The sequence below is a fragment of the Plodia interpunctella genome, chromosome 11 (genome assembly GCF_027563975.2).
Source record: "Plodia interpunctella isolate USDA-ARS_2022_Savannah chromosome 11, ilPloInte3.2, whole genome shotgun sequence".
NCBI lineage: Eukaryota > Metazoa > Arthropoda > Insecta > Lepidoptera > Pyralidae > Plodia > Plodia interpunctella.
The window spans coordinates 5,658,889-5,670,360 of record NC_071304.1 but is presented as its reverse complement, the minus strand read 5'-3'; the positions used below and the strand labels follow the sequence as shown (position 1 = coordinate 5,670,360).

The 11,472-nt window shown below is 34.6% G+C and overlaps 2 protein-coding genes across 2 annotated transcripts; one reads left to right on the top strand and one right to left on the bottom strand.

The window, feature by feature from the left end:
- The first annotated feature begins 4,918 nt into the window (after window positions 1–4,918).
- On the top strand, window positions 4,919–8,885 carry LOC128673932 (uncharacterized protein). Its single transcript, XM_053752106.2, has 4 exons — window positions 4,919–5,134; window positions 5,216–5,498; window positions 5,708–6,018; window positions 7,161–8,885. The coding sequence occupies exons 1-4, from the start codon at window positions 5,022–5,024 to the stop codon at window positions 7,405–7,407; spliced, it is 954 nt and encodes a 317-aa protein (XP_053608081.1). The 5' UTR covers window positions 4,919–5,021; the 3' UTR covers window positions 7,408–8,885.
- LOC128673934 (uncharacterized) lies at window positions 8,878–11,277 on the bottom strand. The gene is made up of 4 exons (XM_053752111.1): window positions 10,578–11,277; window positions 9,904–9,995; window positions 9,612–9,825; window positions 8,878–9,398 (listed from the first exon to the last, which is right to left on the bottom strand). The coding sequence occupies exons 1-4, from the start codon at window positions 10,681–10,683 to the stop codon at window positions 9,028–9,030; spliced, it is 783 nt and encodes a 260-aa protein (XP_053608086.1). The 5' UTR covers window positions 10,684–11,277; the 3' UTR covers window positions 8,878–9,027.
- Between the last annotated feature and the right edge of the window lie 195 nt (window positions 11,278–11,472).

Genomic DNA, 11,472 nt, shown 5'->3' with positions numbered 1-11,472 from the left:
TCCAGAGTCAGTATATATAATTATATCGATAGATATACGTTATTGTATACCTAATTCTCAATTTTGTCGATCTAATATACACATAACATAGGTATCTATTATTGATTCTATTTCAAATTATTAATATTTTAAAATCCTGGACCAATATACCTATGTATGTTTAGTGTATACTTAAGTAATTGGTTTCTTCGAAACGGTACTTAAGTATTTAACATATATAGTACACTAATAAATAATATATTTTTAATTAAATTTAATCTAAGTACTCGGTTGAGTGTCATGTTTGTTATTATGTGTTTTCATCGGGATTAAGAAATGTCTGGGAAGTAAAATTTTAGTTATGGAAAACGTTTTCGGTTCATGTCATCATGCCTCCCATAGGGATAAGCAACGACGGACGGAAGTCACCAACGTAGGCATGATGACATGACCCGAAAACGTTTTTTCATAAGTATAATTTTACTATACTACAAATAAGTACATTTTCAATTTAACTCAAGCGACGGTCGGTCGCAAAGCACATTTGTTTTAATACTTAATTCGCTTATTTAAACCTAATAAAGAAAGAAAGAAAATCAATTTATCTGGTATACAAGATATGCCACTAAACTTAAAAAGATTATAACTAAAAACTAAATCACAATTTTAATGTACCAAATTGGCACTCAGCATATGTCGTGGCATAACCATGACGCTGGTCTTCCGTGAGTACCATAATAGATATATAACCTGAGGATTACTGGTATTAGTCGAACTCAGTATAGGTATCTAATGGCCGATCGTAGCTATATACCTACATAAGTAAGGATATTCAGCTTCCAGCTAACAGCTTACACAGCTTGTCCGATCGTGATGGATGGCATAGAGCTAAACGTTACTTAGGGGAAGCAAGGGGTAGCTTTACGTTTCCAATGGACTGATAAGCTAATACTATCGCTTTTTCGCATGTGATTTTGCAAGCTTTTATTTAACTTGCAATGTAGGTACTTATGTAAGTACCTATGTATATTCAACGGTTTACGCATGGACATTTTTGTAGCGCGTTTAATGCAATAATAGATAATAGATCTCTGACAATAATAAGTTTGTGTCAAAAATATCATTTTTGTGAAATAATGTAGGTATTTAAAATATTAGGTACCTACAGAATTTATGACAAAAGATTCTTACCTACATGAATGTCAATTTACTTAACTAATAGAAGTTGTTATATCCGGAATTTTAGCACTTACTCCGGAAGTTTAGTTTAATTTTAGTCTACTTACGTAGCTGATTGAAACTGAATTGTAGAACCTGATGTAAAGTATAGGCATCTGCAGACAAAGTGCGCTTTGAACTCCTCCTGCTCAATTTTAATTAAATGGTGCATAAGTAGGTACTGTTGCGTGTAAATAACAAGATATACCTAGGTACCTGCCTACCTATACCTACCTACCTAGTGTAGCAAAATTTGACGATGGTCGTTCAGGGAACAAAAAACGAGCAAGTCACGTTAATGTAATTTTTTAAATGTCTAAAACATGAGTGTATAGTAGGTAGGTATAATGATGTTCAACGCATTTTCAACGGTCTATGCGCAAATTCATCAATCGCGTAGCGGAAATTGACCGCACCGCGGCGACATCGACTACCTACCTACCCTCAGCCGTGAGGAGCTTGAATAAGAGTGCTGGTAAATTGAGAAAGTATTTTGATAATCTAATATTTTAAGAGTCTGATATTTTGAGAATCTCATATTACCTATGTGTAAAGAGTAGGTACCTACTTCCCTAAAAACACAAGCGATTGCTAAGCACACATTTTTTTTAACATATTTATTTAAATGTAATATTTTCGCATGTTGATTCAACAAAATAGCCGTAAATTGACACCAACATGGGGTAACGGGAGATGGAATATTAACGGAGTAGTCGCCAGTCAGGTCACGTATGCGCGGTCCGGTGTGTGCCCAACTTATCGTCGTCGTAACGAACGGATATTTAAATCATTTTAGCTGGTAGAAAAGTTCTTTAATTATTAATATACTCACTTTTACCCACTTGTATTTACCGGGATGAAAAATTTACCTAAATACAATACTAATAAGTATTGTATTTAGGTCATTATGATTGGTTGGGGATATAGAACTCTATTAGACTTCTAGGTTAATAAGGAGATAAACTTGAGTAAATAACAAACTCACTTTCGCGTTTATATACGTTATACGTATATTTTAAGTGCAAACTTACCAAGGTTTAAAAAAGTACTAACTATATACTTGCGATCAAAGAAAATATGGAAAATATAAGGTTAGGTATTTCGAATAATATATGTAGGTATAATTAATCAAGCCTTAAGATGGATAGATACCTACCTCTGTATTCTCGCCATAGTGAAAAATATCTATTTGATTGGATCGTTCCCAGCCTCTTCTCCGTATTTAATTATTTACTCTTAACAACCAGCTTTAGTCAGCTTCTCACGTGCGTTTGGATACCGAAGTCGCTCATTCATGAATAAAATAAAACCCTCCCCTGGGCCGGCGTCCCAGAACAACGACTTTTCTTTACACCTGCATAAATCTTGGTGGCATATTTTATTAATCGATGTTCACTACATAAATGCCAAAATAGAGCAACCCAGCTTATATGTCCATACATGAACGACGTGGCACATGGCGACCATTGGGAACCATTTGATTTTAATATTTCTGTTATTTCTTACTATCGCTTTTTTAATCCATTGTTTCCACCATCTTTTTTATTTAACTTTTAAATTTAAATTGTAAATAACGTAGTGTGTTCCATACGTAGGTACTTAATTTCCATCACTTTTAGGTAGTTATGTACCTTGCATTTGCATCAAAAAGCTCTTAGGAATGCTGGCTCCTTGCTGGCTTTATATAGGTATAGCTTCATAGTCCATAACAAGCGATAGCGTTAATTAAATGATACGTCTCCCACTCCCGCTTTCTGCAACGCGCTTTCCACGACGTATTAGGTACGTCCCTTTTTTTATTAACCAGGGACGAGGCAACGGCCTCTTTACTGAGGTGTCGGTCGCTGTCTGTCAAAACAGACAGGTCGTTGGGTTGGGAAAGTGCCACAAGAATGGGGTCTGTCTTAATACCTATCTCGGGGCGCGATTTCAGCTCGAGCCGGTAATGGGGCGGTAACTCCCTGGATTCAAGACATTTTTGTGGGGCTTGGGAAGCATGATGACACGACCTAGTTTCCAGATGGAGGGGTAGTGGCCCATGCGCAAGACTCCGTTATAGAGTCGCGTCAAAACTGCGATTGCTCGCGGAGGGAAGTGTCGCAGGGCTTCGTTGGGGATGCCATCGGGGCCTGGGGCTTTGCGTAACTTCGTTTTTTTGACTATCTTAAGGACCCGGGGTAAAGACTACAGGGTCTTCGTCCGGGGGGATGGGACGACGGAAGTACTCATCCAGGAGCTTCTGGATGTCTTCAGCTTGCTGAGGGTCATCAGAGGGGTTCGGTTTAAATCGCTGCTCTAAATTATCCGCGAATATTTCCGCTCTATTATCCGCTGTGTACCGGGGGGTACCGTTGGAGGCGTTGAGGGGGCGAATAGGCTAAGGCTTGTTGGAAACTTGCCTGCAGAGCCTGTGAATAGACGTCCAATCGTCACTCGCCGACTCTATGGTCCGTAGCCAAGACTCGGAAAACCAAGACCTCTGTTTCAGGGCTTTCGCAATCTTTGCTGACATAGTGTTCACTCGAGTTTTGAGGGATGGGCATCTGGTTCTACCAGCGTTTTCACAGGGTTCTCTTTTCGGCTATTATCTCTAGAATGTAGAGGGGGGTAGGGCGTCTCTTGGAGGTACTAACGGTGTCAGATGTAGCTTGTTTTAGGGCCTCTTGTGTTATTTCACAGATGTGGGGAGCTAACTGCTCTACGTCAGCCGCGTTGCTGACCGGTGCCGAAGAGAGGTGCTGCTCTACATACGTGCTGAACTTAACCCACTTAATTCGGGGTTTGGGGGAAGGGGTTGGCTTGGCAGTATGGGACTCATCCACTGTTACGAGGACAGGCTGATGGTCGGAGTCCATGTTGTCATTGAGCACTTCGGTGGTAACCTTTTGTTAGGTGGTAGGGTAATCTCAGGTAGGGTTGATAGGCAAAGGCAGACAGTTGTATAATAATATAATTAATAAATAAAATACAGACCCCTTCAAGGGTCTATAAATAATTTAAGATATTTTATTATATATATATATTATTATTACAGCGTACGTGTGGTACGTGCCATGCATGATTCAAAATGTGATTTCAAAATATCAAGTAGAACAATAATTTAAAGTTTTGGAATTTAGACTGAAAGAAATAAAAATCATGCCAGCGCGCACGCGATATGACTAAAGAGGTCATAATGCGTGGCGTTACACTTTGACGCTGAAATGCCTTTGTATCTGCGTGAGATCAATTACGTCCGGTAAATAGGCGGCGGCTGACTTTGTTTCTGAGTCAGACGTATATATATATACAGATTTCCGCGCGCGGGGCCCTTATATTATCTATGCAGATTTCCGTGCCGTTTGGGTACCTATAGACATGGAATTAGTAGGTACTCCGAAGTTCTTCTTAAATCCATGGGTATAAGTACCTACAGTTTTATATGGTACCTGGGGCTCGATTCTCACACAATCGAAGATCATTTCAATAATTTTCTCCATTTTAGAAAAATGTTTAACACGGTTTCTTGAATTACGAAAAAAGTTCAATTCAATGTATCAATCGACCGATTTTTCCCATTGAAATTTGCTGAAAACCTTCGGAAAAAAAATTAGAAAATTAATGATATGAACTTCGATCGCGTGAGATCAAACGATGGATCAAACCTGAGATCGGGCACCTGGGTAGTAAGTGTCAACTGTCAAGTTAAGACAAGACTGTCAGGCAAGTCAACTTCAAACAATCAATTTGACTTTTCATGTGGCTATGGCGTAAATTGGTTTTACAGTTTTTAAGTGCATTGCATTGCATGCGGAATTAGAAGATAACTTCTAGAAAATAATATTATGGCTGCACGTGGAGAACGAGGTGTAGTGCGAGTTTTAGATAAATTAGAAGCTTCTGTTAATTCCGGCCAATATTATGAAGCACATCAAATGTATAGAACTCTGTATTTCAGGTAAAATAAAACCTGGTTGATTATATTTGCAATATATTTCGTAAAATATATTGCAAATATAATCACTTTCTGTAATTTCAGGTATTTAAGTCAGAAGAAATATGCAGATTTATTAAATTTACTGTATAAAGGTTCTACAATTCTCTTGCAACGCGATCAGCAAGGCAGTGGAGCTGATTTAGCTATTCTGCTAATCGACGTACTTACGAAGTCCGAAACGAAACCGTGCGAAGAATGGATAGAAAAAATAGCCAAACTATTCGAAATCATGGACTCAAGTATACCAGAACGAGAAAGTTACCTTACTAATGCTGTTAAATGGTCCATGGATAGCAACAAGAAAGGACATCCCTTACTTCACAAGGTTAGTGCTTTCTTACCTAATAAAAAGTGTAAAAATCGTAATTTCAATATCAAGGTTTTTATTAAAATGTTGATCGATCTTGATTTTCCTTTTAGGTTTTAGAAAACTCAGTATTTTGTAAAACTATGGTTCATGCTCTTGCTTTCGTCATTTGCTTAGTTGGATAGATGTAGTGTAGATATTCTGCTCATGTTGTTTTTTTGTTTCAGAAAATTGCTGAAGTTTATTGGAGGGAATCAGATTTCACATCTGCCCACAGACATTTCTTGCACTCATGTGATGGTTCAACATATGCTACAATGCTGATTGAACTACATACATCTAAAGGATTGAAGTCAGAGATAGACTTATTTATAGCACAAGCAGTGCTACAGTTTTTATGCCTCAGAAATATTCAAATGGCAACAGAAACTTTTAACAAATACACAGGCTCACACCCAACTATTAAGAATGAAAAGGGCCCTCCTTTTTTATTTCCATTATTAAATTTTCTTTGGTTTCTGTTACGAGCTATTGAACAGTAAGTATTAATAGTATTTGTAAATCTGATTTTTTTATGTATTTTTAAATGAGATGAAATATGTGAGTATCTCAAAAACACCAGACTTCTTTTCAACTCTCATGAGTGGAAGAAATATCATTTATTTATACATTATAATAAAACTCTAAATGGGTAAAGTTTGTACATAGGAGATATTAAAGAAAAATAATTAAGGGGGATCTTTATGGGACTAATAGCAGCCAAAACAATTTTTGTTAGAATTTTTGCCTGTCTGTTTATGCATCATGCAAAAATGACTGACTGGAATTGGATGTTGTTTTTACAGTTATATAGCAGATCTATAAAATCTGGTATAGGTTTCATCACAATTTGTTGCTTAGAACCCGAGACAATAATAATTTAGGAGCCGCAGGCAAAAGCTAGTCCTAACTAATGTTATAAATACGAAAGTAAGTTTGTTTGTTATCTCTTAATGCTCTATCTACTCAACCAATCTTCTTGAAATTTTGCTTACATATAGTTTGAAATATGGAGAAGTACAAAGGGTATCTTTCATCCCGTAAAAACACCCTGCTGCCTTGGGAAATCACACAGGCAAAGGCTAGTTTGAAATAAGCAGCACTTTTGTACTGACTTTCCTGTTTACTGTCTGTCTCTTTTTATATCTCTGTGTACAGTCAACAGCACATCAAATTACCCTGCATGAACCTCTATGTAATGTGCTGTTGACTGTACATAAGCTGTTAAATAAATGTAAATCAGTGGGAATTATGAGTATTATAGTCAGATAGATGTAATTTTCCTACCTAAGCTATTTTTGTATATCTGTTACGGCACGGCCTAACCCTGAAGTGTGACTACACCTTGGTTTAGCCGGCTAGACCTAGGATTAGTTGGTCTCTGTTGGCTACAGGTAGGTGTTGCCGTATTTGATAGCCGACATGATAAAGGCTACATACTCTGGGCTAGCCGAACGTAAGCAGGCCACACCTAGGTGTAGCCAACTGAGACCAGATACACCTAGGTGTAGCCGCACTTTGGGATTTCGCCGTAACAAATTGTAACATATCCATGTGCAAATGTCTAGGTTACATTGGTACCTACCTATAACTATTGTAGTTGAAATGAATCAATGTAAAGAAATGTATTTTTTCTTTCAGGAGACATGCAAATCAATTCAAAATATTAAGAAACTGGTATGCTATCAGTATCAAGAGAGACCCAAATTATTCAGTATATCTGGACAACATTGGCCGTATTTGGTTTGGCATAGAAGTTCCACCCAACAACAGGAATTCGACATCTGTATTCGGAGGGCTCCTAAAGTCTATTATTGGCGATGCTGATAGTTCTGATGAAGATGGTGACTTTATGGGTCATAGTGCAGCAGCACCAGATTTAGATTAAACATTTGTCTACCATTACATTTTTTTTTTACATGGACATATCAGTTGGGCCTGCACTCTATGTGTAGGTAGGCATTATTTGGTTTTTGATGAAATAAGTAAGAAAGATACTCCAATAATTTTAATTAAATTTTCTTGATGATTTGAGTAAAAATATAACATGTATAGATTCTTCACATTTATAATGTATGTATAGTAAAATGAATCAATCTGTTTTTAAACCACACTCACATTTTTGCACAAATGAAATGTTGAAATAGGAAAAAAATCTGTGCTTACAGTTGACCAACTTAAACACAAGTATTATGATTTCACAAATTCCAATTCTTTATTTTTTTCTGTTCAGTTTTATAGTGACTTATTTATTGATATGAATCATTAAATTATAATCATAAATGTGTGTTTATATTGAAGCAAGTATAACAGTGTGAGAACTAAATATATTGAGTGGAATGAATGTTGTACTAGGTGAATATGTGCATGTGAATTTGTATTTATATGGTTATAAAGCCAATATGGAACTGTTTTTGTGCTTTACTTAAATCAATTAAAATTTTGGGTATATAAAGATTTAGATGTAAATTATGGAAAGTAGTAGGTATATGACGAATAAAAGACATTGCACGGTGGAAGTTAAATTTGACTTTCACAGACTTCAAACTTATGCTGATTACATTATTCTGAACCCAATCAATTAAATTTTATTCCTCATTATGTCCGTTTCATAGATTTATAGAATTGCCTATAAAAGTATCATTAGCTAAATTATATTTCAATATTTAATATTGATCACTAAAAATCCACATTTTGCTGTTGTTATTTTATTATGACATTAATATTTAATGAATGAGAGGACTGTGCACCCGTATTGTGCTCGCACGGGCGTACCCAAAATTAAGTAACTTTCTGAACCTGTGGATGTGTGTAATTTTTATTGGTTATTAGAATATAATATAATATAATATAGGTAATGATGGTCCATGTTTTCGTTGTGTAGACATAGTTGGTCAATAGAGATAAGTTGTTCTCATCCTATTCATCTGCCATCCTATTTATCTCAGTTAAGTTGATCACTATGGACTGGCTAGAACAGGTAGTTTATAAGTATGGTTTTAAGTTATGAATGTATTTATTTTATTATTTTGTTTTAACCATTAAGTAGTGGCAGTTAATTTGTTAACTGAGATATCTATAGATATATAACTGAGATATATAGAGGGCTGGTCAGTACTGAGTATATTTTGATGAAAGTATGTATGGTTTCAGAAATGAAGACTATTTACTAATTTAAATTTATTTTTGTATATTATATAACAATAACCATCTTAGTAAAATACATTTACTAATTTCCATGAAAAACTCTTAAATTGGATCAATATTCAATTTTATTGGAATGTATGTAAGAGCTACACATTTTTGAATTACTAAAATTATAAAACAATTGTCATAACTCAAAATAAAATTGGTGAAATCAATAAATATATTTTTATTTTACAGAGTTATTAATACTAGAATTAGAATATCACTGTGTGATCACTGTATTATATTAACAAAATGGTAACTAAAATAAAAAAACCCACCCTGAATGTTAATATGAAATAGATTTACAGTTTTAGTTACATCATAAATCTTCCATAACAAGAGAAGTCATATCTCGGGACAGTTTACCCAACGTTATAGTACTTTTATTGAGAGATAGTTTAATGTTTCTCTTTTTTAAGTCCAAAGCTTGTCTTATAATGAATTTATTGCATTCAAATACATCAGGATGATTCAGATATTCCTCTATGTCCATCCATTTACAATCCTTAATTTCCAGATCAGATTTCGTGATGGTTTCAGAGGTAGCTTTTAATATGACTATTGCATAGATATCAGAGTTACCAAACATTGCATTATGAGTATGTCTGAAAGTGACCAATGAATCAAATTCAGTATTAACACCAGTCTCTTCTTTTACTTCCCGTATGGCAGCATCTTTTATGTCTTCACCTGAAATATAAAGTTGGATGTTGTAGCTTTACTAGTTTGTATATATAAGTGTACCATTATAACCCTCTAACTTGAGAAAATGGGTTACTAACAAATTATAGTATTACAAGTAATGCCAACAGTTAATTTCTCATCCAGTAATAGGCAAATTTAGACTTATGTGACCATATTCTTTTTAATCTGCCTATAATAACTAGTAACAAATTAAATTACCTCTTTCCACATACCCTCCAGGAAGCTTCCAATGTGGGAACTCTATGAAATGGTTTTCTATAACAACCAATAATTGATTTGTACGATTCAAGACAATCCCTCCAACTCCTAAGTTAGTGTGACAAGCTGGTGGCAAGTTTGGTCTAGTGTCAGTAGGCAACCATTTGTACATCATCACAAAACTGTCTCTTGAATGGTGAAAATCAAATCCTTCCTAAAAATAAAACAATTAGAAAATAAATATAATTATAATCTAGGTATATAATATTGAAATTATCTCTAAATTACATACATTTGCAAGTACTGGAACCCAAGCTGCATCTTTTATATTTATTTTAAACCATATGCACCTTTTTTTCTGTTCACTCCATGTTTTGAGTGATTCTGAAAATATTAACATTAACATAAATAATATATTTAGATTTTATATAAAAAGAAGTCAAGAAATTACCAAATTTGTTCAGTTTTTACTGATAGATAGTGTGATTCTTGAGGAAGGTTTTATTATATAATTTATTAAGATTTTAACTGAGCAAAGCCAGCATGGGATGCTATTGTATTCAAATGCATATTAAATAATTACTTAAATTAATTAATCACACACATTGATTTTTTCCAAGGCTTGCTGTCTATCCACTAATAAGCAGTCAAGATCCAGGTTAATCTGAAATAGATCTTTTTCGAACTTGACCTGACCGGGGATCGAACCCTGTACCTCCATTGTAGCAATCTGGCATGCCAGATACCAGATATTGTATTTAGATATTTTGATGTCAACTTTCAAAAGAGTGCAAGGATACTATTTATTTCAAATGAAATCTCTTCCAAATCTTCTTGAAAATTGATCTTATCATGCTTATCAGTTTTAAATAATTTTTAAAGTCTGAGAATAGTCTAAACTTTAGTGTTTCTTTCACCAACTTATGTAGTAGGTAGGTGGTAGCGGAATTTATGTATTTCTCTCACCTGATAGTTTATGTATGAAAACATCTCCTTCACAAGGTTCTTTTTCAGAATCAACTGTAATACCATTATACCTATCTTCAATGCCTTGAAATAAAAGCGACGTCATTTCTTACGTTTTAGTATTTGTAAATAAATATCAAGTTCACTGTGTTACATAAGTATGTAATAAATAAATCTTTTCCATATGAGGTACATTTCTTTATGAATTCACATCACAAAATGAGATACGAAATTAGGTACTTCCTGTTTACAACATATTTTAGGATCTTTTGACTTGTTTTTGAATTTGATCTAATCTCTGGTCTAAAACTACAGTAAGAAGGTAGTGAAGCGCGCGATAGGCGACTATCGATTCGATTGTATGTAATTTTCCCTACCGATATATTAAATAGGTATTGCAGAACTATCAAAAGGTTATCAAAGCTTACAAGTTATGTTATCTAGTATCGACAATATCGATAGAATTAAAATCAAAGTATTTATTTTGCTTAAAAATACCTATGATTTGATTTGATACACCTAGCTGTTTCCACCATGCAAAAATTATTGCGCCTATATACGCTATCGTTCGTTTTAACTATCGTGATTCTTACTTTTGCTGAATCATAAATAGATTATCAATATTCTATAATGTTGCTTTATGTCGGAATCATCATAGTTCCACAAACGATAGTTCTATCAACATGACTTTGACTATCGAACTGCAACACTAGGTAGGTACCTAGGTACTTAAAACCATGGAATAGTACCTACAGTACTTTTTTTTTAATTTCGTGGCTCCATCGTTCGCCAAAACGATGATTTTGCCAACGTCAAGGTTGAAATTGACACGGAATATAATATGTTATAATAATATTATAAACACGGATCAGTGTGAAACCTAAAATATAAAAGT

Coding starts and splice junctions, on each gene's coding strand:
- LOC128673932 (XM_053752106.2), top strand. CDS start 5,022: ATGGCTGCACGTGGAGAACGAGGTGTAGTGCGAGTTTTAGATAAATTA. Junction 5,135..5,215: donor TATAGAACTCTGTATTTCAG/GTAAAATAAAAC, acceptor CTGTAATTTCAG/GTATTTAAGTCAGAAGAAAT. Junction 6,019..7,160: donor CTGTTACGAGCTATTGAACA/GTAAGTATTAAT, acceptor TTTTTCTTTCAG/GAGACATGCAAATCAATTCA.
- LOC128673934 (XM_053752111.1), bottom strand. CDS start 10,683: ATGACGTCGCTTTTATTTCAAGGCATTGAAGATAGGTATAATGGTATT. Junction 9,996..10,577: donor TTTCATACATAAACTATCAG/GTGAGAGAAATA, acceptor TAATATTTTCAG/AATCACTCAAAACATGGAGT. Junction 9,399..9,611: donor TGGAGGGTATGTGGAAAGAG/GTAATTTAATTT, acceptor TTTATATTTCAG/GTGAAGACATAAAAGATGCT.